Source organism: Buteo buteo, chromosome 13 (assembly GCF_964188355.1).
Source record: "Buteo buteo chromosome 13, bButBut1.hap1.1, whole genome shotgun sequence".
NCBI classification, from domain to species: domain Eukaryota; kingdom Metazoa; phylum Chordata; class Aves; order Accipitriformes; family Accipitridae; genus Buteo; species Buteo buteo.
In genome coordinates this window covers 12,246,700-12,272,974 of record NC_134183.1, presented here as the reverse complement: position 1 = coordinate 12,272,974, position 26,275 = coordinate 12,246,700, and the positions used below count along the sequence as shown (strand labels likewise).

General features: G+C 59.7%; 2 protein-coding genes across 2 annotated transcripts; one reads left to right on the top strand and one right to left on the bottom strand.

The window, feature by feature from the left end:
• Window positions 1-182: 182 nt before the first annotated feature.
• STRC (stereocilin) lies at window positions 183-10,887 on the bottom strand. The gene is made up of 23 exons (XM_075044017.1): window positions 10,251-10,887; window positions 8,428-9,770; window positions 8,012-8,074; window positions 7,698-7,879; window positions 7,231-7,632; window positions 6,755-6,941; window positions 6,318-6,433; window positions 6,023-6,155; window positions 5,547-5,729; window positions 5,342-5,380; window positions 4,874-5,161; window positions 4,741-4,799; window positions 4,223-4,513; window positions 3,688-3,823; window positions 3,411-3,610; window positions 3,258-3,348; window positions 2,343-2,915; window positions 1,824-1,979; window positions 1,607-1,749; window positions 1,299-1,447; window positions 1,101-1,198; window positions 744-891; window positions 183-280 (listed from the first exon to the last, which is right to left on the bottom strand). Exons 1-23 carry the CDS (start codon window positions 10,885-10,887, stop codon window positions 207-209), a joined length of 5,691 nt encoding a protein of 1,896 aa, XP_074900118.1. The 3' UTR covers window positions 183-206.
• Window positions 10,888-13,673: 2,786 nt separating this feature from the next.
• Window positions 13,674-22,414, top strand: PDIA3 (protein disulfide isomerase family A member 3). The gene is made up of 13 exons (XM_075044780.1): window positions 13,674-13,888; window positions 14,066-14,144; window positions 15,045-15,162; window positions 15,602-15,709; window positions 16,634-16,763; window positions 17,245-17,361; window positions 17,840-17,965; window positions 18,515-18,697; window positions 19,203-19,311; window positions 20,199-20,327; window positions 21,049-21,128; window positions 21,654-21,711; window positions 22,011-22,414. Exons 1-13 carry the CDS (start codon window positions 13,746-13,748, stop codon window positions 22,128-22,130), a joined length of 1,500 nt encoding a protein of 499 aa, XP_074900881.1. The 5' UTR covers window positions 13,674-13,745; the 3' UTR covers window positions 22,131-22,414.
• The last annotated feature ends 3,861 nt before the right edge of the window (window positions 22,415-26,275 follow it).

Genomic DNA, 26,275 nt, shown 5'->3' with positions numbered 1-26,275 from the left:
CTGGGGCTGCCATGGTCTGAGGGGCCACAAGGGACTGCGTGTGGGTAGGGAGCTGGGGCTGGGGGGCATCTTCCTGCAGGGTGCCAGGAGCTGCTGGGACAGTCAAAGCCAGGGAGGGAAAGGTGCTCTGGGGCCATGTGTCACTGCAGGCAGCCAGGGAGCAGAGCTCGTTGCTTATGTGCATCACAAGTTTATTACTGGGATGCTCACAGAAAGCAGCGGGTCAGGCAGAAGAGGAGAACCAAGCTGAAGCCAGACTGGGGCCTGGCTCCACTCCTGCCTGCAGGAGAGAAAGCACTATCAGTGCTGAGCATGCCCGCGCCGGCACTCCGTGGAAGGGCTCACGTGCTGGGAGCCCTCAGAGAGCTCGCAAGTGTGCACACAACCCCCCATGTGCACAGTTCTGGGCAGGGACAGCACCCTCTGCTGCTGCCCCCAGAGCTGCCGTTCAAGACATGGGTTTAGGGCAGGGGGTAGCAGCAGGGAGGACTCCGGGCAGAGGTGGGATGGGACTCGGCCGAGAGGGAGTATGAGCTGGGCAGGAAGCCAGGCCAGCCTCCCCGCGGGGTAGTGCTGCAGGCTCTGGGGCCAAACCCCTGCACAACCTGAGCCCTCCCAGCATCCCAGGGTGCCCATGCTGAGCCCAGCGGTGCAGAGCACGGACAAAGGGCGACCGGGCAGAGCTGCCCACAGCAGGCAGGCAGGGTGCTGCGTGGGGACAGAAGCCACCCAGCCACTCTCACCTTGGCCGTCCTGGGCAGCCTGTCCCTCGTGCTGAGCACTGGCCAGGGCCTGGCGCTGGGCGCTGCTGAGCCACTGGCGCTGCCCCAGGGTGACAGCTGCAGCCTGGGTGCTGGAGAGGGTGTGCAGCTGAGCTGGGCCAAACACCACCTGCGGGGAGAGGGCAGCCAGCCATGGCGATGCCCTGCACCAGCTCCTCAGTGCAGCCAGGACACATCCCACCTCCATGCCTCAGTGTCTGGCTTAGGGGGCATCCCACCACCCTGGCCCAGCCAGGAATCCCCCTTCCCCTGCATGCAGGGGGACAGTCCCATGCGTGCCCTGGCTGAGCGTGCCAGTGGACGATGCCAGGAACTCACTGCGAACTTGGGTGCTGGGACAGCAGCGATGGCCCGGGGCGTGAGGGCCCAGATCTGCTCAGGGACCAGCGCAGAGAGGACGATGTCTGGGAGCCCAGCTGGGTCACAGAGGGCAGGGTCAGGACGCTGTCCCTGGGCGCAGGGGACAGCAGGGCAGGCAGCAGCAACCGCAGGGCATGGCCCCGTCCCAGCCCTCACCTGCCAGCGTCCCGACCTCTGCGAAGATTTCGGGTCCCCAGGTGGCGGCCGGGCCGAAGGCAGCATTGGAGGTCAGGTGGGCGGCCAGCACCTCCGCCTGCTGCTCCGTGCAGCGCAGGCTCAGCGAGCCCAGGAAAGGAGCAGCTTTGCTGTGGGGAGCAGGCAGCATCAGGTAGCCATGTGCTGGGCCCAACACTGCTGTCTGTACCAGGGCAGCGGGTGGTGCCCGCTCCTCTCCTCTTGGTCCCTGACCGGGGCTTGGCCCCCGACCGGGGCTTGGCCCGCACTCCCCGTGGGCATACACCCACCTGAGCTCCTGGCTGTCCAGGCCCCGCAGCTCAGCCGCTGACAGCCCGCAGATCAGGTGCCCCAGTGCCACCAGCTCAGGCAGCCCCAGGTCCTGGGCGCTCACCCCATGCTGCCGCAGGAAGGTGGACACCACGGCCCGCATCTGGGGGAGAGCCCATCACGGGGACCATCCACCCCCTGTTCCCCTCCCCCCTGCCCCTGCCCCCAGGGCTTCACCTGCTGGGGTGACCAGCTGTCCAGCTCCCCCAGGGCAGAGAGGACCCCCCAGTCAGGAAGCAGCAGCTCCCGCAGCTCCGGCTCGCCCAGCTGGGTGGCCAGCCGGCCCAGGCGCAGGATCTGGGCTGGCTCCAGCGCCCCGGTGCTGCCCCACAGCTGCAGCACCAGCAGCTCCACGAGTTGTCGGCAGCCCCCAACCCAGCGCTGCCAGGCAGCACCAGCATAGCCCCCCCCATGGACAGCCCCCCAAGGCCAGCACAGCTGCCCACAGACAGACCCCAAGGCCAGCACAGCCCCCCAAGGACAACCGCCACAAGGCCAGCACAGCCCGCCCACAGGCAGCCCCCCAAGGCCACCAAAGCCCCCCCAAGGACATTCCCCCCCAGGCCAGCACAGCTCCCCACATCCAGCACCTCCCCTTCAGGGCCAGCAGAGCCCACCCAGCCCAGCAGAGCCCCACCACCCCCACCAGCACGGCCCCCCATGTGCCCCCCCAACCCTGTCCATGTCCCCCCTCACCCGCCGGGCCTGGCCCAGGACAGCCCGGAGCTGGTCGGGGCGCAGTGCCGTGTCCTGGCTGAGCAGCCCCAGGCAGCCCTCCAGCTGCTGGGGGGCCATGGCGGCCAGCTGGGCTGCACTCCACACCACAGGGAAGGTGGCACGCATGTCGGCACAGCTGGGCACGGGGGCTGCAGAGCTGGCCTGAGCTGGCTGGCCCCAGCACGAGGGGGACACACCAGCCGGGGAGGAGTTGGCATGGGGACACTGGGCACTGGGGACATAGGGCCAGCCCAGGGAGGGAACAGCATGGGGAACATGGGCAGTAGGGGGGCACAAAGTGTGTGGGCAGGGCATGGGAGAGCACCAGGGACAGGAGGTGCACGAGCGGGGACAGGGCTGAGGGGGGGAGTGCACGGTCTCACCTCGCTCCCCTGGCCCGGCAGCTGCCACCAGCGGGGCCACCAGCACTTCCTGCGGGCTGGGGCTCTCACCCAGGGTGCCAGGGGGGTGGCAGAGGCGTCCCAGCTCGCTCTGATCCCAGTCCCGCTGGCTCTGCAGCAGCTGCTCCACCGTGTCTCTGCTCAGCAAGTCCTGGGGCAGCATTGGGAGGACGTGGAGAGAGGGACCAGGACAGACCCCACCAGCAGAAAGGCCCAGGGGAGCAGCAAGGACAGCACAGCCACAGGGGCAAGAGTGCTGATGGGTTGGTTGGCACAGCCACAAGGACAAGGCACCGGCAGGGACAGCACAGCCACAAGGGTGGGACACCATTGGGGATGGCACGGCCACAAGGATGTGGTACTGGTGGAGACAGCACAGCCAGGGGGATGGGGCACTGGTGGGCATGACACAGCTCCAGGACCAGGTGGAGGGGCCGGGGCCTGACCAGCCATGGGGCAGTGCGGTGGCAGTGGGATGGGACATGGTGCTCACCCGGGGGATGGCACGCAGGCTCTCGAGGGGCAGCAGGAAGACCAGGCGCCCCAGCTGCTGCAGGGTGGGCAGGCGCCAGCTTGGCGGGGTCCTGCAGGAGCGGGCGTCAAGGTGGCACTGGCAGGGCCCCATGCCCCCCTGGCCACCACCTACCCCAGCGCCTGCTCCGACAGCAGCAGCCGCCCCAGCTCGGCACCCGCTTCCGCAGCCAGGCAGGTGTCCTGCAGGTCCCCCAGCCGTGGCAGCAGGCTCTGGGGCTGGACACGGGCCACAGTCTCCCGGCCCAGGAACCCCACCAGCGGGCCCAGCCGGTCCAGGTCCTCCCCACCCAGCTCTGTCCCTGCTGGGAGCCGCTGCAGGAGGGAGAGCAGAGGAGTGAGGGCAGGTGGCTGCACCTCCCTGCGCCCCGTGCTAGGCTCCCTGCCCTTACCAGGGAGCGCAGGGCCCCACGGGCCAGGGCTGCCCGGCGGGTAGCCGGCAGGGCCAGCAGGCTGCGGGGCTGGCGGATTGCATGGTCCAGAACCAGCCGCATCATGGCATCAGGCAGCGTCTCCACCAGCTTTGCCCTGCAGGAGCCAGAGCACAGCTAGGCACTGCAGGGCAAGGGGCTGCTCTGCCCAGGGATGAATGGGGCACTAAGCCCAATCCTGCAGACCCCCTCTCACAGCAGGGGTGCCCAGGCACCAGGCAGGGCCTGGCCCTAGGGCTGCCCCCAGGGAGGACCAGGGGCTGGGGGTGCCAGGAGGGCAGTGGTGCCTGCTGAGGGCTCCTGCCATCAGTCCCTGCTCCACATGCAGGGTCAGCAAGGCAGGGGGGCTTACTGGCCCCTTGGAGACACAAGGATGGTGATGGGCCCAAAGAGGGGGCTGTAGGCCAGCAGGCAGTGCTTTTCCCACCACAGGGAAAGGGGGCAATGGGAGCAGAAAGGGCCCTGCATGCCAGGGCCAGCTGCTCCTGACACCTACGGCAACTCCATGAGGAACCGAGGTCCCAGCCATGCCATCTCCTCCTCAGAGAGCGCAGGACGCCTGAGCACCTCCTCCTGCACGCAGCGCCTCTGGGGACACCATGCTTTGAGTGCAGGACAGGGACAGGCTGCCTGCGAGCCACAGGGGTTGCAGAGCCTCCTCCTTACCAGGCTGGCAGGCAGGGAGCGAGGCTGCACATAAAGGGTCCTGAGAGCCCCCAGGAAATCCTCCCGGCCCAGCTCCTGCAGCGCCACGCAGCTCATGCCCACCACCAGTGAGCCCAGGGCACTGCAGGATGACGGCGTTAGACCCTGTCGGGGCTTCACCACCCCCAGTCCCATAGAGACCCGCTCAACCCTGCCCAGGGCCCTGCCAAGGCTCCCGCCTCCTGCCCAGGGCACCCAGCCCTCTCCCAGCTCCATTCCCTCTGTGGGACCCCAGAGGATGCTCCCAGACGTCCCCAACCCCACGCCCCAGCTGGTGCCCATTGGTCAGCCTGGGTGGGCTGCTCTCACCCAGCAGTGTGGTGGCTGCGGTTAGTGCTGGCTCCCACCTCCCTCCAGAGGAGCTGGGCCTGTTGGGGGGGGCAGCTGTGGGAGGCACAGGGGGGCAGCACCTTCCCCCACAGCCCTGTGCCCAGCCTCTGACCTGCTGCGGGGACCAGGGCAGGTTCAGGTCCCACAGAGCCCCCCGCAAAGCCTGGGCACCACGACGCAGGAGCTGGAGGGGCAGCAGGGGCAGGAGGCAGTGGGGCCAGCCGTCCGGGGGCTGCAGAGCCTGCAGCAGGGATGCCGTCTGCGCTGCTGAGAGCAGGGGTAGGGCTGGCCCCAGGCATGCGCAGCCTTGGACCCGGAGTGGGGCCAGGACGGCTGCCAGCAACGTGGGTCCCAGGCCTGGCAGGAGGGGACACAGCCTGGCTGCTTCCCCCGCTGTCACCTGCAGAGAAATGTGCTAGCCTTGCTGGGGCAGCTGTGCCACAGCAGGGCTGCACCTTGCACAGGGACCCTGAGGCAGCCCAGGCAGGCGTGGGTGTGTGAGATCTGGGGCTGCCCTCAGGCACCAGGGCAAAGCACCCGCAGCCCATCCTTTTCCTGCAGAGGCACCTCGAACACTCACATTGTCCCTCTGGACAGCCCATGCAAGCAGAAAGGATGCCTGGGGGCAGGACAAGGCAGTGGTGGTCAGCAGTGACAGCATAGCCCTGGCAGGGGCAGGGCGCGAGGCTCGGAGGCTGCCTGGCTGCACTGCGCTCGACTCTCTGACAGTGCCCTGGGCTCGGGGACCCCCCAGCCCAGGGTGTCTGCAGCCAAGCTGGACTCACCTGGGCACGTGTCAGCTGCATTGGCCGCAGCTGGGGCAGGAGGGCATTCAGCTGGGCAGCTGACAGGCGCTGCAGGAAGCCCACTCCCATCTCAGGGAGGACGCCCCTCCATGCTGGCAGCTCCCCAGGGCTCACCGTGGCCAGGCTGGTGGAGCGCAGCAAGTCTGCCAGGGCGAGCATGACCTGCCAGCACGGAGCAGGAGAGGCTGTGAGCCTAGGGCTGGTGGGCAGCTTGCCCCAGCCCCTGTCACAGGAGGAGCCACAGGGCAAAAGTGGAGCTGGTGCTGGTGCCTGGCCTGATGTGCTGCCTGACTGGGAGCTGCTGCCCTGGCATCCCTATTTGTGCTGGCACATTGTGGCCAGGCTCCCCGAGAGAGCAAGGGGATGGGAGCGGAGCCCCGCAGGTTGCCCATCCACGAGGTGCCCCTGGGGTGGCCTGGCACAGCCCACGCATCCCTCCCAGGGGGCTGGCTCACCCGCCCATGCTGCTGTAGGGTCCCTGCAGCTGCACACGCCAGCAGGCTCTGCTCCACTGCCCCCCGGGGGTCCCGCAGCCATGCCAGGTCCTGCAGGTCCTTGGGGCTCAAGAAGCAGGCAAGGGTCCCCAGCCTGTACAGAAAAAGCCTGTTAGCGGGCAAGGGCAGCCCTGCCAGCACCCATCTCAGGCCCGCTCTGCAGCAAGGCCACAGCCTTCGCAGCAGGACCAAGGCTCTGCACCAGCCCAGCCTGCAGCACGGCTGTGCCGCCACTGGCAGCCCCCATCATGCTCACCTATGCCCGGGCTCGGGGCCAGCGGCATGGCTCCTGTTTGCCAGGCTGCCTGCTACATGGCGGCCCTGCACCAGCCCCAGCCGCAGCAGCTGCCAGCCATCCCCCAGCCCCCAGATCTGGGCAGGCAAAAGGTGAGACTTGGCTCAGGCCTCCTGACCAGACCTGGGGCTCCCAGCCAGGGCTGTGGCTTCAGCATGCAGGGCCAAGGAAGGGCATACAGGGGTCCCAGCCAGGGGGGTGCAGGATCAGGGGTGCAGGGTTGGGCAGGGTGAGATTCCCAGCTCGGGGGCGCAGGGATCCCTGCCTGCTGTGGGCAGGGCCGAGGGTGCGGGGCTCCCAGCTTGCTGGGTGCAGGGCTGGGATCCCTGCCTGCCGTGGGTGAGGGCACACTGGCTGGGCAGAACAGCCTGCGCGAGGGCACGGGGCTCACATCCCACCTGCTGGGGAGTGAGCTGCAGGAAGCAGCGCAGCGGCAAGTGGGGCAGCAGCGGCAGGACGGCACGAAGGAAGCCGAGGGGCCACGTGGGCACAGCCCCGAGGAAGGGGGCCTGCAGCAGGCGCCTGGCAAAGGCGGCCTTCTGCCCCCGCGTCAGGCGGGCGCTGTGAGTCCGCAAGGCGGCGAGGCTGTGGGGACAGAGTGCTGAGACACAGCTACAGAGAAACCTCCCAGGCCCGCACCACGAACCCACCTCAAAGGGCACCCCAGACACCATCACCAAGCACGTGCCCCACAGAGCCCAAGACCCAGGGGCACTTAGAGGCCTTCTGCATGGCTATTGCATGGCCTGCTTGGGCTGGAGCTCTGCAGGGGACAGGGCACCATGGGGTCTCTGCAAGCAATGGCAATGCAGGGCACAGGCCGGAGCTGGCCACACCATGCGTGCGGGCAACCCAGGCACCCAGTGCCGCTTACACACTCTCGTTGGCCAGGAGGGCCGGCGGAAGCCTCGCGATGTCAGACACGGCCAGGAAGGGGATGAACTGCGACAGGCTGACAAACAGCTGGGGGGTGAGATGGGGCAATCCACGGAGCAGCAGCACGGCCAGCAACGGCAGCGCCTCCTCCCCGGACGTGGGTGACGGCACCTGCAAAGCTGCGTGAGCCCCAACTCTGGCAGGACACAGCCCTGAGGAACCAGCACAGGCCCAGTGCCGCCCAGCCGTGCCCCAGGAGAGCACCCCCATGCACGGGCTCTGCACGCCTGGGCTCTGCACACACACACCCTGGGCATGGGCTCTGCAACCCCTCACACATGGGAGCTCTGGACTCCTGCAAGCATGGCCTCTCCACCTGCCCTGTGCAAGGTCTACACCCCTGTATGTGGCTGTACCCCCACATGGTGTACGCCCCCCACACGCGGGCTCTTCCCCTCCCATCACACAGGCTCTGCAACCACGGCACATGGGCTCTGCACACCCTGCCCCATCCCAGTCCCTCTAACCACCTCCCCACGCAGCCGGTGCCAGGAGCGGTGCAGCAGGGCCAGGAAGCGCTGCACAGCCTCGGGCCCCGCCGTGAGCAGCAGTCCCTGGAAGCTCTCCTCTGGCATCTGCAGATACTCCTGCGGGGAGGCCACAGCTCAGCACAACCAGCAGCAGGAACCCAGGCCATGGGAGCGCAAGGGGCAGGCAAGCCCTCTGCTCCGCAGGATCCTGCGTGGGCCAGGAACCGGCCTGGCTGGGTAGGGCAATACCTGCGCCAGGATGTCCAAGGTGGGAGCACCCTCGCTGTCCTGAAGCAGGTCCCAGAGCACAGCCTGCAGGAGAGAGCAGGACTGCACTCCCTGTGTCCCGGCCCAGACCTTTCCCCAGAGCTCCTCGCCCAGTACCCCACAGCAGGTCTGGGGCAGCCTTGCTGTGGCTTCACCCCAAGTCACAGCCCTGACACCCCAAACCAGGACTGACCGTTCCCAGCCACTGGTGGCTGAGCAGACCGCATGAGCTGGTCCTGCTCCCACCATGGCTGGCACTGGACAGAGACCCCAGGACTGGGACCTGCACCCTGCCCAGACCCCGCAGCTGGTGGGAGTGGTCCCCGGGTCTGGCACCCTGACCGCTGTCCTGCACCCAAGGAGGCCCTCACTCGCCCCCTCAGCGCTGCCCAACTCACACTAAAGCAGCTCAGCAGCTCCCTCTTGGCCGACGCCCTGTGCTCCCACCCCAGGTACTGGCCCACAGCTCGCAGGATGCCTCTAGATGCGTTCGCTCTGAGCAAACCCCAGAAGGATGTGTTGTCCAGGAGACTGGAGAGGAGGATGGCGTCGCTCAGCTGCTTCCCAGCTGCCTGCCCAGCCTCCTCTCGTCTGGAGAGGGCCAGGCTCCGGTCGAGCAGGCGCAGGAGGTAGTTCACGTGGGAGGCCCAGCCTGGAGCCTCCTCCTGGCACTGTGGGAGCTGCGAGGCCAGCCCCCGTAGGTAGGCGGCCGGGTCTGGGCAGAGCTCTGCAGCGTCCAGCCTGGGGTGCAGGGGCAGGAGTGCCAGGAGCTGCTTCAGCAGGCAGTGTCCCCCGGGCAGGGCGCCCTGGCAGTGCACCCCCACCACAGGCTGGGGATGCCCCAGCAGCTGCAGGAGGGAGGCATTGGTGCACGCCAGCTCCTGGAAGCAGCTGGGAGGCACAGTCCTGCACAGCTCCAAGAGGCCAGTGTTCCCCCGTGCCCACAGGCTCTGGGCCCTGAAGGAGCAGGGGTCTGTGCCCCCAGGCTCTGAGGTGCTGGGCATCTGTGCCTGGGGCTGGGGACCGCCGCACAGCTGGGAGAGCAAGGCCCGGAGGTCAGTGGGCAGCAACTCGCGGCTCCCGCTGCCGCAGAGCCGGGCGCCCCAGAGCACGCGGCTTCCGAGGAAGCAGCTCCAGGCATCCTCCCAGCGCGCACCCAACGGGCAGGCACTGCGGCTGGGGGGCCGGGCCCCTGCCAGGCCCCGGGCCAGGTCGGCGCAGAGCTGCTCCAGCAGGACCTGCTGGGGCCCAGGGGTCTCCCTCACGGAGGTGTTGCTGCAGACAGTGCTGTTGAACTGGGCAGGGTAGCGCTCCCGGCAGGCCCGGGCCCATGCTGAGCCTCCATCACCCGCAGAGAGGTACCAGGCTGCATTGGAGCAGGCAGCCCCCAGGTCCCCTGGGCGCTGACCGGAGCCCCGGGAACTGTTGAAGAGATTGCAGTAGAGGTAGACCGTGAAGTTGGAGACACCCGGCAGCCCGGGGATGCTGTCATTGCACACAGCCTCCAGAACAGGGGGCAGGAGCAAGGGCTGGCTCTGGGGCACAGAAGCTGCTGCCCGGAGGACAGGCTGGAGGCAGCCGGGGAGGGGCGGCGGAGCGGGGAGCACCCCGGCCGCGAATCCCAGGCCGCGGGCGTCCCAGCTGAGGTTGTGGTGGAAGCCCCTGGAGGGCAGAGACCGGATCAGTAACCGCGCCGCCCGGGGCAGCCCCAGCACCGCTCTGCCTCGGAGGAACCCCTTGTCTGCGGGCCAGGTGCCCGCACTGCCCGTCCCATCCCGGCCCGTGACCGGGGCGCCCAGCACGGCTCATCGCCCGTCCCGTCCCGTCCCGTCCCGTCCCATCCCGTCCCGCCGGGGCAGCCAGCACGGTTCATGGCCTGGCCTGGCCCCGCCCGCCCCGCCCCCAGGAGCGGCGGCTCCCGCCGTGCTGCCGGACTGGCCGGGGCACAGGTCCGGAGCCGCCCCGGCGCAGCAGCCCCGCTCCCCTGTCCGTGTCCCGCGGCGGGCTTCTCCGGCGCCGGCCCGCAGCCCACCCCGCCGAGCCTCGGGCGGCCCCAGCGGGGCGGGGACCGGGCTCCCCGGCAGCGGCGGGAGCGGCGGGGCCGTGCGGCGGCCCGACTCACCAGAGCAGCAGCTGCGGCAGCGTCCCTGTAGGCGAGCGCGGCCGTCAGGCGGCGGCGGGGCACCGGGCACCGGGCGCGGGGGCCGGCGGCGCCGCTCACCTGCGCAGCGCCCGTCGCTGTCGGTGCGCGGGGCCCCCAGCGCCCGCGCCGCCGCCCGCAGCAGGGCGTCCCGCAGCCCCGACGCGCTGCTCCGGAGGGGCCCGCACGGCCCAGGGCCCGCGTCCCGCTCCTCCGGCCCGGCCCGGCCCGGCGGCAGCTGCCGGCGCGGGCGGGGCGCGGAGGGCGGCCCCCCGCCGGGGCGGCCCCGCAGCCCGCAGGGGAGGCCGAGGAGCGCGGCCCGGCGCCGGCGGCTCCGCGGCGGGAGCAGCAGCCGCACCGGCCCCCGCGGTTCAGTCGCCAGCCCCGGGCCGGGCGGGAGGCCGGAGAGCTCGTCCGCGCCCCCACCGCCGCCCCGCGGGGTCGAGGCGGCCCCGCTCGCCGGCGGGGCCCCCGCGGCCTCCGGCGGGCTCTGCCCGGGGGCCGGCGTCCCCCCGGGCCGCCGGGCTCCGGCTCGTGGGACGGGCGGGACGGCGCCGCTCGGTCGCGGTGCGGCCCGGGGCTGGAGGACCGGCGCGAGGCGTCGGGCAGCGGCGCCGCTCCCGCCCGAGGCAGCTCCTGCGGGGAAGGTCCGGCTGGCCGGGACGCCACACGGCACGGCTCCCGCCAGCCATCCCGACCTCAGGGGCCCGGCGAGCATTGCCCCTCCGCAGGGCCCCGCTCTTCGGGAGCCCTGCCGCTCTCTGCACGGCTCCGCAGCGTGTCACCACCCGAGACCACCACCCACGTTTCCACAGCTGGCAGGACATACCCCCCCCCCCCCATACCCCCCCGTGGCTGGACCACTGCAGGGGACCAGCCTGGCCCTTGACGCCCAGGTCTGCAGGGCAGCTCACACCCCGGGAGCGGGATCTTTGTCCGCAGAGCCGTGCCCCACTCCCGCACCGGGGGCAGGGGCTGAGAGAGTGAGGCAGCCCCTCGAGCACGGCTCCATCGCAGCAGGGTCTGTGGTCCCGGAGGGTCGTGCTCACTCACCGGAGCTGGGGTCCCGCAGCAACAGCAGGAGCAGCATCCCAAAGCTAGGAAGGGAAGCAGCCATTCCTGCGTCCTGTGGCCAGTGGGAGTGAGGGAGAGGGAGAGATGGACGAGGCCCCACAGGGCCCGCGCTGGCAGCTGCCGCAGGGCTGTCCACGTAGCCTGGCGCCAGCCCCTGCCCCTCTCACACCCTCTGTAGCTCCCAACCTTCCTCCAACAGAGGCAGCCCCAAAGACGTCCCGTCCCACGGACCGCTGAGATGGAGCTGTGCCCCTGCCCCAGTCCCAGCCCCAGCTCCTACCCCAGCCCGCTCACGCCGCTCCTGCCGCCGGGGCTGGAGGCTCCTGGAGCGGCGGGGCAGACTCTTGCAGGCCTCGGCTCGGGGTTGTAACCCGAAGCCGCCGCCGGTCCCGCCGCCGCAGAGGGTGCCGAGCTCCTGCATTATTGATGTCGGGAACCCGGCGGGGGCGGGGGCGGCCGGGCTGCGGGGCACCGCCCGGCCCGCGGGCAGCCCGGCTGGCTCGGCCGGCTGCGGGAGCGGCTCCCGCGCTGGGTCTCCCCGGGGCAAAGGCGGCGGGCCCCCCGCGGCTGACCGGAGCAGGACGGCAACCCCCGCACCCCGCCTCCCCCCTCCCAGCCGCGGCGGCGGCGGTCCCGGAGCGGTCAGCAGCGGCCCCTGCCGGCCCCGGGGCGAAGAGTAACGGGACAAGCGCCGAGCAGGCTGAGCGGCTGGCGGTGCCCGTTGAACTGGAGGCGGTGCGCGGGGGGCTCCCGGCGGGTCGTACAGCTCTTCCCAGGCGATGGTGCCGGTGCCGGTCCTGCAGCCGCGCCAGCGCCAGCTCCCCGGGGAGCGGCGGGGCCGTCAGGGCCCGGGGCCAGGCCGCACCACCACCTCCGGGCTCCGGCCTCCGAGGGGGAAGACGGCGGCGGCAGCAGTTCGGAGAGGGGGGCTTTCCGCCACAGCCGGTGCCTTGCTGGGGGAGCTGCTCTTCCTCCTCCTTCTGTTTCTGTAACCGGCTGGGTCACACCGCACGTCCTTTCCCACCACCCGCTGCCAGTGCCCCACCAGCTCCGGTGTCACTGCTGTGCGTCCCTGCAGTGCCGTGTACTTGGCACCACTGTCCCCTTGCTCCCTGTCCTTTGTTCCTATGTCACCCTCTGTGTTTGTCAGGACACCATGAGCTCATCAAGTGTTTCCTCCTTCATTCTTCTTTTCTTCACCTTCCTAAACTTTTGCTAGCCTGGTCTGGTTTTGGATCCTTTAGTAGCAATTTCTGTAAGGCAAAAAACACCCCATTTTGTTTCCATCACAGGGAAGAGCATTTTTTTTACAGCCCTGCAGTTTGAGGTACCATCTCCGGAGTCTTTTCCCATTCCTGGAATGTTTGGGGAACTGTAATTCCTCCCGTGCTTTTGGAGAAAGTGTGTGGTAGCACAGATTTGGAACTGCTGCATGGTGAGCATCCCCACGAACAAGATCGTTAACAGCGGGCAGATTTATGTGGCTCATATGTTGTATTCCTCGTACAGGAACAGCACAGGGCCGTGGTGCTGCCAGGGCACGGTGGCAGTGACATGGGAGCAGGGTGTGCCTGCTTGGGGCTGGCCAGTTGACGTCAAGCACTTCAGCAGGCATTCCCACCAGCGAAGAGGGTATTTCTGACACTGCAGCCAGGCGGCGGAAGTCGCAGGCTGATGGGATTACGTGGGAAGGACCCGATCTCGGGTTTGGCTAGGAGCACTCGAACACTGGAAGTCAGGGGAAGGCCGGCCTGCTCCCCACACAGAAGCGGGGCTCCCGTGGGTGGCTGTGGGCCACTGTACGCAGGGGGCTTTGGGCGCAGAGCTGCAGCACGGCCGACAGCCCTCGCCGACAGAGGTGCTGGGTGCTGCCAGCCGGACACCGGCCCGTGCGGTGCCCTGGGCAGAAACAAAGCCCCTCAACACCAGGGGCTCATCTTCCCACAGGCTGGACAGGCCCGACGGCTGCGGTGGGCTTTTTAACAAACACGTGGCAGCTCAGTGAGTGAAATCTCGCCGGGACGGACCATCATTCCGGCAGCCTGCAGCTCCCGGAGACTCCGCACCCACAGCCAGGGCACCCCGGCCCGGTGGGACAGTAGCCGGCAGCGGGGCTCGGGGCTGGCCGCTGGGAACCGTGGCTCGGGGAGGGGGCCGAGCCCTGAGGTCGAGCCGGGCCCCCCCGGAGCGGTCGGCGCCCGGCGCAGCCCAGGAGGCCAGTCCCACCAGCACGGGGCGCCCACCCCACCGCTCTGCTCTGCTCTGCTCTGCGCTGTGCTGACGGCCGACGGCCGGGGACGGGAGGGGCGGGGTCGCCGCAGCTGGCCCCGCCCACCCCTGTCGGCAGGCAATTGGCCGCGGCTGGCGTGACGCGCGTCACGGCGCCCAACGGAGAGCTGCCACACGGCAGATCCGGCTGGGGAGGCGGGACTTCCGGCCTGCGGCCCCCGGCGCCTCTTCAGCTGCCGCCACCGCCGAGGAGGGATCCCCGCGCCGCCCGCCATGTCCGCGCCTCCGTTGCTGCTGCTCCCGCTTCTCGCTTTCGCCGTCCGCGCCTCCGACGTGGTGGAGCTCAGCGATGCCGACTTCGAGAGCGGCCTGGCCGAGCGCCCGGGGCTGGTGCTCGTGGAGTTCTTCGCGCCCTGGTGAGGGGCCGCCTGGGGCGGGCGGGAGCGGCGGAGCCGGGCCCTTCGGGGCGCCTGGGGGGCGGGGGGGCCGGGGCCGGGACCGGGGTCTGGGCCGGAGCGGGGGCGGGGGCCGGGACCGGGGCGAGCCGCGGCGCTCCTGGCCGGCCTAACCCCCCAACTTCCTCGTCCTTCCAGGTGTGGGCACTGCAAGCGGCTGGCGCCGGAGTACGAGTCGGCAGCGACCCGGCTGAAGGGGATCGTGCCGCTCGTGAAGGTGAGGACTTGCTGCACCAGTTCATCCGAGGGCAGTTCACGGGCGGGCTTCGGTCAAATAAAAGCTTTGCTGTTGCAGTCCACTAACAACGCCTGCTGGTGTGCGCGTCGGGCCTTTTTGAGGCTCTTTAGAGCTCTGCCGGCCTTCTTCTCTGTGAAGATTTAGACACCAGGGAATGATCTGGAAGCTGAACCCTGCGCAGGCTGCTGCCACTCAGATGGTGTGCAGAGCATAAAATGGGTGTGTACGAGTGCGTAAAAGAGGGCTCGCCCGAACTGGGAGGAAGAAGCCTTCTTTGAGCTGTGTAATCTAGTCTGAGAATTAGCGTAGTGCTGTACTTGATGGTGTTGTCCCTTGACTTACAAAGTAAGGGTTGTTGTCCAAGAGCTTTCTTTTCTACCAGATCACCTGTCTGGTTTTCTCAAATCAGGGTCTTCCTCTTCCCTGCTGGGAGGTGGCATGGCCTCCACACCATGGCCTCCTTGTCAGCCTGTTTTCTTCAGGCAGTGTAGGAACTTTAGGACTTAAGAGGTGCTAAGAACAGTTGATTCCTATTAAGCCTGTCACTGATTACAAGAATCTACCCTTTCTAGTGTAGTCTGGTCAAACTCTCAACTACTTAATCTTTCCAGTTTTTCCTCAGATATTCTGCTAGGCTTGTCATTACACCCATGCTGCCTCCTTCCCCAGTCTTGACTCTCCAGCCTTCGGTCTTGTAGATGCTTTGTGGATCCTTACACTTTAGGTGAAAGGAATCTAGCCTTGGCTAAAGACACACAAGAGCTTTCAGACCCTCTGGACTTTATCTCTGTATGTGATAATGTGGGTAACAGCAAAGATGCTTTATTCTGTGCGTACAGGTGGCTAGGTCACTGAGTAGCAATGTTTCTCTTCCTTTAGGTTGACTGTACAGCAAACTCAAACACCTGTAATAAGTATGGGGTCAGTGGATATCCCACCTTAAAGATTTTTCGAGATGGAGAAGAAGCGGGAACCTATGATGGGCCTAGGACAGCAGGTAAGAGCTCATCAGCAAGCATCTGGCTTGCGGAAATGGTCGCAGAAGGCAGATCCATGTGTAATAGACTTGTCTCAGGGACATTACATTTGTTGAAGGATACAAAGAAGGTTCTCACCTACACGCACACCCCCACCTTGCCCTTTCGAGAACTCATTGTGCTGGCAGAGCCCTGGATGTTTATTATCCCTTAAAACTCTCTTTTAAAGGTGAAGGTTTCCACATTATCTTTCACGCTTTGTACCCTTGATGGGTAGTATCTGGAAAACACTAGAAAGTTCCTCTGAAGTTGGTGTTAGCACTCCTTCAATTCTCATCATATTTATTGTATGGGAGAGGTGTATGGATTCTGCAGAAACAACTTTTGCTTTGGGAAGCTTGAAGAATGTCTTGTAGAACTTCATATTGATCCCTTTAATCATATAACTTTTCTTTTAAGATGGGATTGTCAGTCATCTCAAGAAACAGGCGGGACCTGCTTCAGTGGCTCTCAATTCTGTGGCTGATTTTGAGAAATTCGTTAGTGATAAAGATGCTTCTGTAGTAGGTGAGTAGATTGAGTGCAGCACTGAAATGAGTGGATGCTTGGCTCTGCGAGGTTTCTTGGGGAATATACTGTGAAAGGATAAGAAGCTGTATCACAAGCTGTAGCAAGAAAAATTCCAGCTGGACCTGAGCAAAAGTTTTTCATAATAAGAATGATAAAGTACTGGAATGTGTGCCCAGAGGGATTTCGAAACATTCAAATTTTCAAAACTCAGTTGAACAAAGCTCTGAGCAACCTGATCTGACTTTGAAGCTGGTCCTGCTTTGAACAGGAGGTTGGACTTAATGACCTCTGGGGATTCCTTCCAACTTCTCCCCCGCCCCCCCCTGCCCCGCCCCTGTGATTATTTGACTGTCAGACCTCCTGGCACTGTAGTGTATCTTTTTTTAAAGTTTGTTGCTCTTTTGGCTGGCTGACAACAGGTAGCTTTGGATTGCTAGAAAGTACATTCGGTGCTATGTTGTGACACTGGTAGGCTGTCAACATCATATGATTTGACCAGGGTTTGTAAGTGGCAATAGCAGCTTTCCTTTGTGCAGATCAGGTGCCATCTTACAAGTCTAACTGGATGAGTATCGATCAGCGTTCCCAAACTTATTTTTATTAAGTACCATTGACAGTTGTTACCACTAGTAGTGTCACATGGTTACAAACGGCTGTCTTGGTGCTCAGAGGACAACTGCCTTTTGGCTGAGTGATTAAGCTGGGCAGACTCTTGAGTAACTTTCTGCTGGTGGAAGGGAGGGAATATAGAAAGGCTCCAATAAAAATGGGAGAGAAGCTGTCAAAGATGAAGGCCTGAACATGCATTGGAGGACTTGATTCAGAAGTGATCTTGCAGTGCGTTGTGGAGATAAATGATGAGGGCTGTACACTGACTGCTGCTGAGTCGGTTTGGGGTCACCATCTGTTTTTCTGCTGCAGGCTTCTTTGGAGATGCATCTGGTGATGCTTATTCAGAATTCATGAAAGCCGCCAACAACCTAAGAGATAATTACCGTTTTGCACACACCACTGAGGACCAGTTGGTGCAGAAGTATGAGGAAGATGGAGAGTAAGTTACTTAACACAAAGATTTCTTGTTATTGAGACATCTGGAACAAATCCATGGATTCCAGTTGTTAACTGGATTCACTTTCTGAATGTAGCTTAAGGTCTTGTTTCTTCCCCAAGTGCCAGTGGCATATCTTTTTTAGCTCTTTGGAATTGAGATAGAAAGGTACAAATGGTTGCAGGCTCTGGAGGCTTAGTGTCTGCCTCCAGGTGGGAAGTATCTCAACAGAGGCATTTTGCCTCCCCATTGCTTGTTATGGTGGGGTTTTTTTGTTTGTCACTGTGGCCTTTCTGAATAATGGAGGGGGGTCTGACAGGTAGATCTAATACAGTAGTGCCACCAAGAAACTGGACAGTCTTGTTGAAGCTATGAACAGTGAATGTGGGATAGTCACTGGAGACTGGGTTCTTACCTCATCCAGCTGTCATCTTTGGAAACCCAGGGATACTTTAAACTAATTAATTGTACCTGTTCCCCTCAGGGGTATAGTCTTATTCCGTCCTCCACGCCTGACGAACAAGTTTGAGGACAGCTCCATCAAGTACACAGAAGACAGAATCACCAGTGGAAAGATTAAAAAATTCATCCAGGAGAACATGTGAGTGATTCCTCACCAGAGAATGTGATAGACTGGCCCCAGTTGGATTTGGCCCTGTCAGAACTTGTCCTCTCTAGCTGGCATTGCTACTGCTTCCTGCTTAGTGTCCAAACGAGCTGTCTTGCCCACACTGTGTCCTTTGGGGACCACTTTCTTTCTGGAAATCCTGGCATGGCTGTTGGCATTTACTCTCCATAGTCTAACAACCATACTTCTGTTTAAAAACTGAGTTTCCTGAGAAGTATGCTAGCTTTGGCCTTATTTAGGTCAGAAATAGCCACTGACGTTGTGGCTAGAGACAGAGATTTGACTTGGAATAATGTGGTGCCTGAATGAGCAAAGTGTTTCTTCCTTAGGTCTTACTATTACTGGCATTTGACATTTGTGGGTGGGAAACAAGAGTGTGCTGCATCAAGCCTGGGAGGTGATGGGTTCTGGGCAGTGAAACTGGAGCTGCTAACCTCTGTCTAATTGATAGCTTTGGCATCTGCCCGCACATGACCGAAGACAACAAAGACTTGATCCAGGGGAAGGACTTGTTGGTGGCATACTATGATGTGGACTATGAGAAGAACGCAAAGGGCTCCAACTACTGGCGCAACAGGTACACAGCGGCGGGGGTTAATCGGCCTCTCTCCCTTGTTCCTTGCATTGCTGCTGTTCACGTAGCTCTGTTTCTCCTATTGTTCGTATGTGAATTCTTCTCTCCCAGAAAGCTTCCAGCTGAGTTTCTAATTGGAACTATTGGAGTGGCTGCTGCCTGCAGAGCCTGAAGCATGCAATATGTGTGTCCTTTGAAACCCTACCTGCTTGCTTTTGGATCCCTAGTCCTTAGACTTTAAGCCCGAAATTCCTTACTGGTGCTCTGTGGGATTCTATCCTCTGTATTCCCCAGTGCCTGAGACCCTGGTGGTCATGCTGTCAGGTGGAGGATGAAAGCACACAACATTTGCACAGGCCTCATTCACAATAGACACCAGCTTACCCCTGCTTTTCAACACCATTTCTGTAGGACTTGCCTATGCAGAACACATCACGCCATTGAATTCCTTGTCCAGCATGCACTTCAACTTGAAGGGTGTTAGGTCACGTGGAAGAAAATGTTCCAAAGAATCATGCTTTGTGTTTTGTTTTTTTTTTTTTTTCCCCTCAGGGTTATGATGATTGCAAAGAAGTTCTTAGATGCTGGCCACAAACTGTCTTTTGCTGTTGCTAGTCGGAAAACCTTTGGCCATGAGCTTTCAGAGTTTGGTCTAGACAGCAGCGTGGGTGAGGCTCCCGTTGTTGCCATCAGAACTGCTAAAGGAGATAAATACGTCATGCAGGAAGAATTCTCGTAAGTTTTTGAACTTGGCAGAATTGCCTCTCGCTTGATGGACTTTGGTCTGGGGGTCTGTGACCAGATTATACTTCATTAGCTTGGAGGAAACAGGAAAGCTGGATGTTCCAGCTGGAAGAAATGACTGGGTCAAAATGGTTCCTACTCATATGTTTTCCTGCTCTCTAGAGAGCTTGCAGGCCCTCCTGTTATACAAAGGTGGGGAATTTAACTCAAGGTATTTAAGTGTCTGGTTAGGATCTAAAATGCATTAAAGGGCAGAGGAAATAGTTGTACCTTTCTTCTTGAAAAAAGAAACTTAAAGGTGCTGGAAGGTCTAAAACTTCAAATGGGATGTGCATCCAGCCTCCTGTCAAAACTCTTAAGAGCATCTTTGCGCTTGTTCTGGGGTCTTCTAAGCCAGCCCCAGACTGATGCTCTCAGAGATGTAGGTGGCATCTGTTCTGTGGGTGGAAGGAGCTGTATGTGTGATGATGGCTGTAAAACCTCACTTCACTTTCAGCCGTGATGGAAAGGCTCTGGAGAGATTCCTGCAAGATTACTTCGATGGAAACTTGAAAAAGTATCTGAAATCGGAGCCTGTCCCTGAAAGCAATGATGGCCCTGTGAAGGTGAGTGCTGCATCAAGTGTAGCAGCAGCTCCTACCAGTGGACATAGAAACACTGTTCAGCAGCAGCTTCTAGTCATATGCCAGTATCCCATGCTGCAAGTGCTGCATTGTGGCATCTTGAGAAGCTTCTGCTGTGATAGATGGAAGAAGAATTCACTTGCTTGTTGTATTGCAGTTTTCTGAGCCAAGGAAGAAATGCAGCTTGCAGTTTTGATTCCACTTTCTTCTCTCAGCATTGTAACTGCTGCTTGAGCACACTAGTGATGTATTCTGCAAGTGCAGGATCATCCAGATTTACAGGGATTATGCAAAGGCCTGCTGTCTTGGCTTGTGCTCCCTCATGGCATGGCCTTCAAGTCGGTCGTGACTGCACTATTTTTAAGGAGTTACATGTTCATCTCATTGCTGGGGGGGGTGGGTAGGGTGGTATGACTCCTACCTTTCATCCCTCCCAGTAAATTCTGCCCTGAATGAAAGCATGCCATAGCCTGGCTTTTTATGGTGAGGGCCTTATAAGGGAGTGGAAGGCAGTGCTTGTTTTTGTGTGGATGGGGATGGCCTCAGCCAGTCTTTCTGGACTGATGCCTCAGCCTGGAACTTGCTGGGATTAAAAAGAAATTATTTTGACCTCCTCCTGTGAGGATACCAGATGCAAACCTCACTTGCAGGTAGTGCTCATACTTTATGACAGGTTTTTACCTGCAAGCTGAGGATGTTACAGCTTGGTGAAGAGTTGTGTGGTTTTTGCTGCTTGCTGTGTAGGTACAATGTGACTCTTTACTGGTGGCGGGGGACAGGCTTTCTTGGGCAGAGTGTATGGAGCATATCATGTTATAGCCTCACTCTTGACTTAGAAAAAACTAACTTCTATGATCAAACGTTATCAGGTGGTGGTTGCTGAGAACTTTGATGAAATCGTTAATGCAGAAGACAAAGATGTCCTGATAGAGTTTTACGCACCCTGGTGCGGCCATTGCAAGAATCTGGAGCCCAAATACAAAGAACTGGGGGAGAAGGTAGGTCTGGGACTCTGTTGCAAATGCAAACTAGAATGTTGCAGCACTAAACAATCCTGCAGGTTCTGTCTGTCTAGCCTTTATGATAACAGGCATAATTGTGTTTTCCTGAGGACTAGTGAGTTTTGACATCTCCTGTGATTGCAGAAATACATCAGCAGGATTCGGACCGTGGTAGCAACCACACTAGTAGGTTTAGCCTGTGCCCTTTGCTGTGGCACATAAATATTCCCTGATTCAGTGACTGGCTGAACTGCCAAAGCTCCTTTTTGGGTCTTTTTCCTCTGCGTGATTATAGTTTCCCATCTGGTGAAGGATAACACTGCCCTGCACGCTTTCACAAGTGGAGAAAATAAATCTGTTCTCCCAGATCTGACCATCCTTTTGCTATTTGGCCATCAGGCACCCCTCCTTCCTGAGCACTGTGTCTCCTCACAGATGGGAGGTAAGCAGTTGCTCTGGGGTAAGCATTCTCTAGAAGTTACACCAGACCAATTCAGCAGGTACCACTGGGAGATGCATGCTGCATACAGCTGGCTGAGGAGAGACTTTGTTCCCTGTGCCCCTGCTGAGGCAGAAATAAACTGCTCAGAAGAAACTTGCTCACTTTTTAGCATACTGTATACACTATCATCTGATATCACTATCTTAGATGTTGGTCGGTGAGGTCCTGGTGTTAACTGTTACAGATTGGTTACTAATAAGCTTTTTCTACCAACAGCTCAGTAAAGACCCCAATATTATCATTGCCAAAATGGATGCTACAGCCAATGATGTGCCTTCTCCATACGAAGTCAGAGGGTAGGTCTTACTGTTGTTACACCACCATGTCAGTGGATGAGTTGAGGCTTCTGTCTCTGACCAGCAGCCACAACAGAAGAGCTGAAAGTCTCTGGGGAAGGATGGGTGGGGGCGATTGGCACGTGATTGCTATGCATTTGCTTAGTGTGAAGAAATCTAGAGTGAAAACAAAGGACATTTCATCTGCTTTGCTTCTCTGGGATTCTGGTGTCCTGGCTACGCCTGGAGGCCTGTCTTGCTGCTTTTTGAATCTGCTGTGATTCTGTTCTTGGCAGTGTAAAAACAATGCTGGGCTTGCTTTTCTGAAAACAGTTTAGCTAGCAAACTTGGATGTAGTTGAGTTCAGCCAACTCTGCGGACATGGCCAGGCTTTTGGAGGCCGCACTTGCTGGCTTAAGAGCTGCTGAAACTTACTGTGTTAAACCAGGGGAATGTAGGGTGCAAGTCCCTTTGGTGAGGCTGGCTTGCTGGTCTGAAAGAAAACAGAGCACGTTGGGAGCTCAGATGTCTCTTCTCTCTCCCCAGCTTCCCCACCATCTATTTTGCTCCAGCTGGCAAGAAGCAGAGTCCAAAGAAGTATGAGGTGAGTCTTTTGCTGCTCTTGCTGCTTTGTATAGAATTGAAGTAGCATCCCGGTGTCCAAGTAATGCCGAGCCTCTCTGGAGTTGCAGGTGGTACTCTGTCCCATTAGTTACCCTGGGAACACAGCCAGTGGTACCTGCTGGGAATGTTCTGCTGCATGCTGCAGGCCCCCAGGCAGAGCTCTGCATGCAGTCACCTTGGCCTCTTGCCTGGCATCTGACACACCCCCCCCCCGCCTCCAGTGAAGAGGAAGCCCACAGGGAGTACAGGCACTGCCTTACTGTCTTGTGCTTTCTGCAGGGTGGCAGAGAAGTGAGTGACTTCATTAGCTACTTGAAGCGGGAGGCAACCAACACTCCTGTGCTGCAGGAGGAAGATAAAACCAAGAAATCCAAGAAGAAGGTGAAGGAGGATTTGTAAAGTACCCACTCGCTATCTGGTCAGGATGAGCTCCGTGTGAATTGGGGAAGCACTGGGCAGACTGGGGCCAGTTCTGGGTTGTGGAGAGCCAGTGACCATGTGGGCCAAGGGGACCCAGCTGCTGTATCTAGTTCTGTTTAATTTCCTGCCGTCTCTTAGCTGCACTGTTGTGGGGCTCCCCAGACTGGTTTGTTTTGTGGTTTGGGAGGGGGTGGGGGGTAGGGTTATTTTCTAATTTTTTTTGTACATTTGGAGAAGTGAAACAATAAAATGACCCCCTTAAGACCAAGTGTCTCTGTCCTATGGAGACCTGTCAAACCTAACACCAGGATCCTGCTCTTCATAGGCCGCAATCTCCTACTGTGAGTCTAGTTTCCTTCAGTGAGCCTTTAGAAGTCTGTAAATATTAAGTTCAGCCTTTAGCCTGTTCTTCCTCAGGTAAGGTGAGTCCTTCCAGACCATAGTAGCAGCAGCTGTCCCAATGTGCTGTGCTTCAGGTGCTACATTTATGCAGATTGTGGGCTTAGGAACTCTGGTCACAAATGCTTTTGCTGTCTGCATGCTGCCTCAACAAGTTTAGAGCTATGTGGTACTTAAGTCTGACTGTTGGATCTAGACAAGTGCAGGCATACAGAGCAGTCTGGCATAGGATTTGCTCAGCAGCGTAGAAGCAGCAGGAATAAATGAGCTTTTAAGCTGGTGAAGAAGTAGTCAAGTGTAGGGGAGGGGTGCTACTAACTACATACTCAACGCAAATGCAGGTAGGGCCAGTGCTGAGGGTGTTTCTCACAGCCAGTAGGCTTGTCTGTGGCTTGTGTGTGGTTAGGACAGTTAAAACCAGTTAATTGTAAGATCATTACTTCTCTTGGTAGAAAGCAGGCTGGTAGCTGTGGCTTTCTCTTCAGGAGAGAGAGGAATAGGATCCTGTGCTGCAGTCAGATGGTGTGGGCTGTGACCAACCATCTTGGGGTACAGGCAGTCCTAACTTCCTTTGGCCCAGAATGTGCTGACTGGGAAGGGCAAGAGCGAGATGATGGGTGAACAGACATGGGCTGTTGCCCCAGCTATCTGAATTTTTTGGGCTGCATGTGCATTGAAGTGATGATCAGCAGACTTGTAAGGCACTGCTGTGTTGCAGCAGTTACCATGGTAAGAGCCAGTGCTTGCTTTCTCTGTGGATTACTCCCCCACAACTCCAAAGGCTGTGTACCAATTATTTATTGCTGCTGGAATTCTCCAGGTACAGTAGATCATACAATGCTTAGCACATGGTTCTGTGTCTACAACAGCTATGCAGTACAAGAATTTCTTTCCCAGCTACATTAGTATCTTAAACTGCATCTACCTTCTGCACTCTGCTGCTGGCTAGCAGGTGCTCTGTGTCCCAGAACAGACATCAAGACACCTTGCAGGGGGAAGCATACGTGTGACATTGGGTGGTCCTTGCGCCTCAGGCTGGCAGGACCCCTGCAGCTGGCTGCAGACTTGAGATGCTAGCGCAAGGAACAGGGGAATACAACAGGCTCTATTTCTGACTGCTGACGAGTACCTTCTGTAAAACCAAACTGGAGCACTGCATCCTTAATGAGTACTGCCCTGTGTCAAGCAAGGCAGAGCCAGGGGAAGCTTTTCTGATCCTCGCTTTGCTCCCTAGTCTGTGACTTCAGAACTGGTGGCAGATGGGCCCTAAGCACAAGTAAAGTTCTTCAGCATGTTTGGCCCAGAGCCCTCTCTTGGTAAGTGCTGGTGCTAGCGCTGGAACCAGTGGGAGTGAAGTAAGCACAGGCTTGGTGAAGCTTTCTGGCAAGAGGGACAAAGGATGTGAGCAAGGGCATTGTGCTGGGGTGTGCTGGTGACTGTCCAGGTAACCCTTACTTTGTGCTGCAATTAAAATTAAGCTAATGAGGTTTCAGTTGAGGAGAAGCAGACATCTGAGGAAGGATTCGTAGGTTAACTCAGCAAACATGATTGACACAGGCCTTGCTTTCAGCAGGAGACCTGCATGGAAAGCTGGCCCAACCCTGCCAGGGGGGAGCCACCCCCCAAAGGTTCAAGTAATGCATCCACGAGGGTTGGCTCAGGCCTTAGCAGAGGGTTGCTGAGTGCCTGGCTCTGCCTCTCCTCTGCAGCCAAGGCCGCCTGCTCTCCTGCAGGGAGCAGAAAACCAGCTGGCTGCAGGCAGCTGGAGCAGCCCAGCAGCTGGCCTGTGCACTAGCCACACATGGGCTGTGGGGCACTGGGGTATGCACTGAGGGCAGCAGGGCACTCCTGAACCCTGTCCTTGATCTCATGCACTCTCAGGGATTTGTTTCTTCCACCACTTCAGGGACAGGTCCTGATAAGCAAGGAAAAGAATTGCAGCAATGGTTTGCCTAGGAGCTCCAGCTTCCTTCAAACTGTAGAATCAGGCTTTTGATATGAGACAGCTTCTGGTGGAGGTATTCACAGCGCTGCTTCTCCTGCTAGTAGCTAGGATAAGTCTAGAGGGGGGAAAAAAAAATGTATATGGATCAGCTATGGGAGGGAACCTAGTCCCTGCCCTGTATCCAGCCTCACCTTCTTGAAGTGGCGGGACTCATGCACAATTGTAGCTTCAAGTGCCTGACACCCAGAAGCAGTTGGGTGAGCAGAACTGGACCATGGCTGTGTTGTGCCATCATGCCCCAGGTGTCCCTCTTGCCTTGCATTCCTCCGTTCCTTGTTTCAACATCTTCATTTTGGCTCCCAGTTGAATAAATTTCCAGCTCACGTTACCAATGTGAGTGTGCAGATTGTGGTACTCTGTGTTGTCTGCACTAAAAGCTGCCTCATAAGCTCTGCGCTGCTCCACTGAGGAGATGGTACAGTGTTTCCTGCTGTGACCAGGAGAAGCTTGTTCTCCCTGGGCCTGCAAGACCTCTGCAGCAGAGCAGAGCCCTTGCTCTTGGCAGGGCAGGGGGCTGGCGGTGCTGTCGTCTTGCCGAGGCCCTTTGGTGTGAGGGACAGCAAGTAGGCAGGGCTGCGACCTGGCTGTGCCTGGGGCCCAGCTTGCAGCCCTTTTGCTGCTGTTGTCGGAGGTGAGGCAGGTAGCTTGTCTCAGCCTGCCTGATGCTGTGGGGCTGGGCCAAATTACACTAAGCAATGGGGAGCCCCACAGCAGTGAGGGCCAAGCTCTCTTACCGCAAGTAATCTGGGATCTCTGCTAAGGAGGAGCTGCTAGCCTGGGGCCTGGCAAGGAGCAGAAGATCATGAGGGTTATCAAGCTCGCTGGAGCACCTCTGCCTCACCTCGGCCAGGACTTGTCCTGCCCCTGGGCTCACTGGAAGGCCCCTTCTCCAAAGCCAAGCTTGCAGTCACATGGCTCTGGTGGACATAGAGCCCCTGGCCCACCGGGGAGATCTGAGGGGCCTTTCAGGGACCCCTGAGGGATGCTGGCGTGCAAGGTGCCGGGGTTGCCCTGCTCGGCCACGCAGCTGCAGCAGAGATGTGTTGCGAAATTCTATGTGGGGACGGATGACAGGACACCAATATGATGATCAAAGTCGCCAGTTTATTGAGCATAGCTGATCATTCTTATACAATTCTCTAAGTTCCTTAAAAGCTTTGATTGGTTGCTGCATGCAAGCATATAGTGTCCACACGCACAAGCATAAAATATGATTGGTTATATCGACACTGTACACGCGTATAAACATAAGATATAATTGGTTATACTAACTCTGTACACACACATAAACATAGGACATAATTGGTTACATCAACTAAAACATGCAAAACTTGTCTCAGTCTAATTGGTCAAGATAAACTGCCAAACTGAGGTTCTTTGTGCCAAGTTCCCTTTATCGTGGAATGCGCACCTGTGTTCTTCTAATTGGCATCTTTTTTTGTCTTCATGTTTATTCTGTTCAAGGCCTTCTAAAGGCATCTGGAATGCTCTTGTGACTGTTAACTAAATATGTGTCCACAGAGATGGCCTCAGGTCATGAGGCTGGGTGGTTCACCCAGGCTTGCACTGTCCCTTATTTGCCCTAGCCTCCTAGCCAAAGCCTCTCTGCTTGCCAGGAGTCCTGGTTTGGGCCACCCACCTCCTCCCAGGGCTCCCTCGGGTCTGGTCCAGCTTCTGCATGAGCTGGCAGGCCCATGCACCTTGGGGCTGTCCCTGGCTG

Excerpts from the sequence above, each read along its gene's own strand:
- STRC (XM_075044017.1), bottom strand. The coding sequence starts at position 10,887 with ATGCTCGCCGGGCCCCTGAGGTCGGGATGGCTGGCGGGAGCCGTGCCG. Across the intron at positions 1,448-1,606 it reads CTGGACAGCCAGGAGCTCAG|CAAAGCTGCTCCTTTCCTGG; the intron begins GTGGGTGTATGC and ends TGCTCCCCACAG. Across the intron at positions 892-1,100 it reads TCCCAGCACCCAAGTTCGCA|GTGGTGTTTGGCCCAGCTCA; the intron begins GTGAGTTCCTGG and ends CTCTCCCCGCAG.
- PDIA3 (XM_075044780.1), top strand. The coding sequence starts at position 13,746 with ATGTCCGCGCCTCCGTTGCTGCTGCTCCCGCTTCTCGCTTTCGCCGTC. Across the intron at positions 14,145-15,044 it reads GGATCGTGCCGCTCGTGAAG|GTTGACTGTACAGCAAACTC; the intron begins GTGAGGACTTGC and ends CTCTTCCTTTAG. Across the intron at positions 15,710-16,633 it reads TAAAGATGCTTCTGTAGTAG|GCTTCTTTGGAGATGCATCT; the intron begins GTGAGTAGATTG and ends TTTCTGCTGCAG.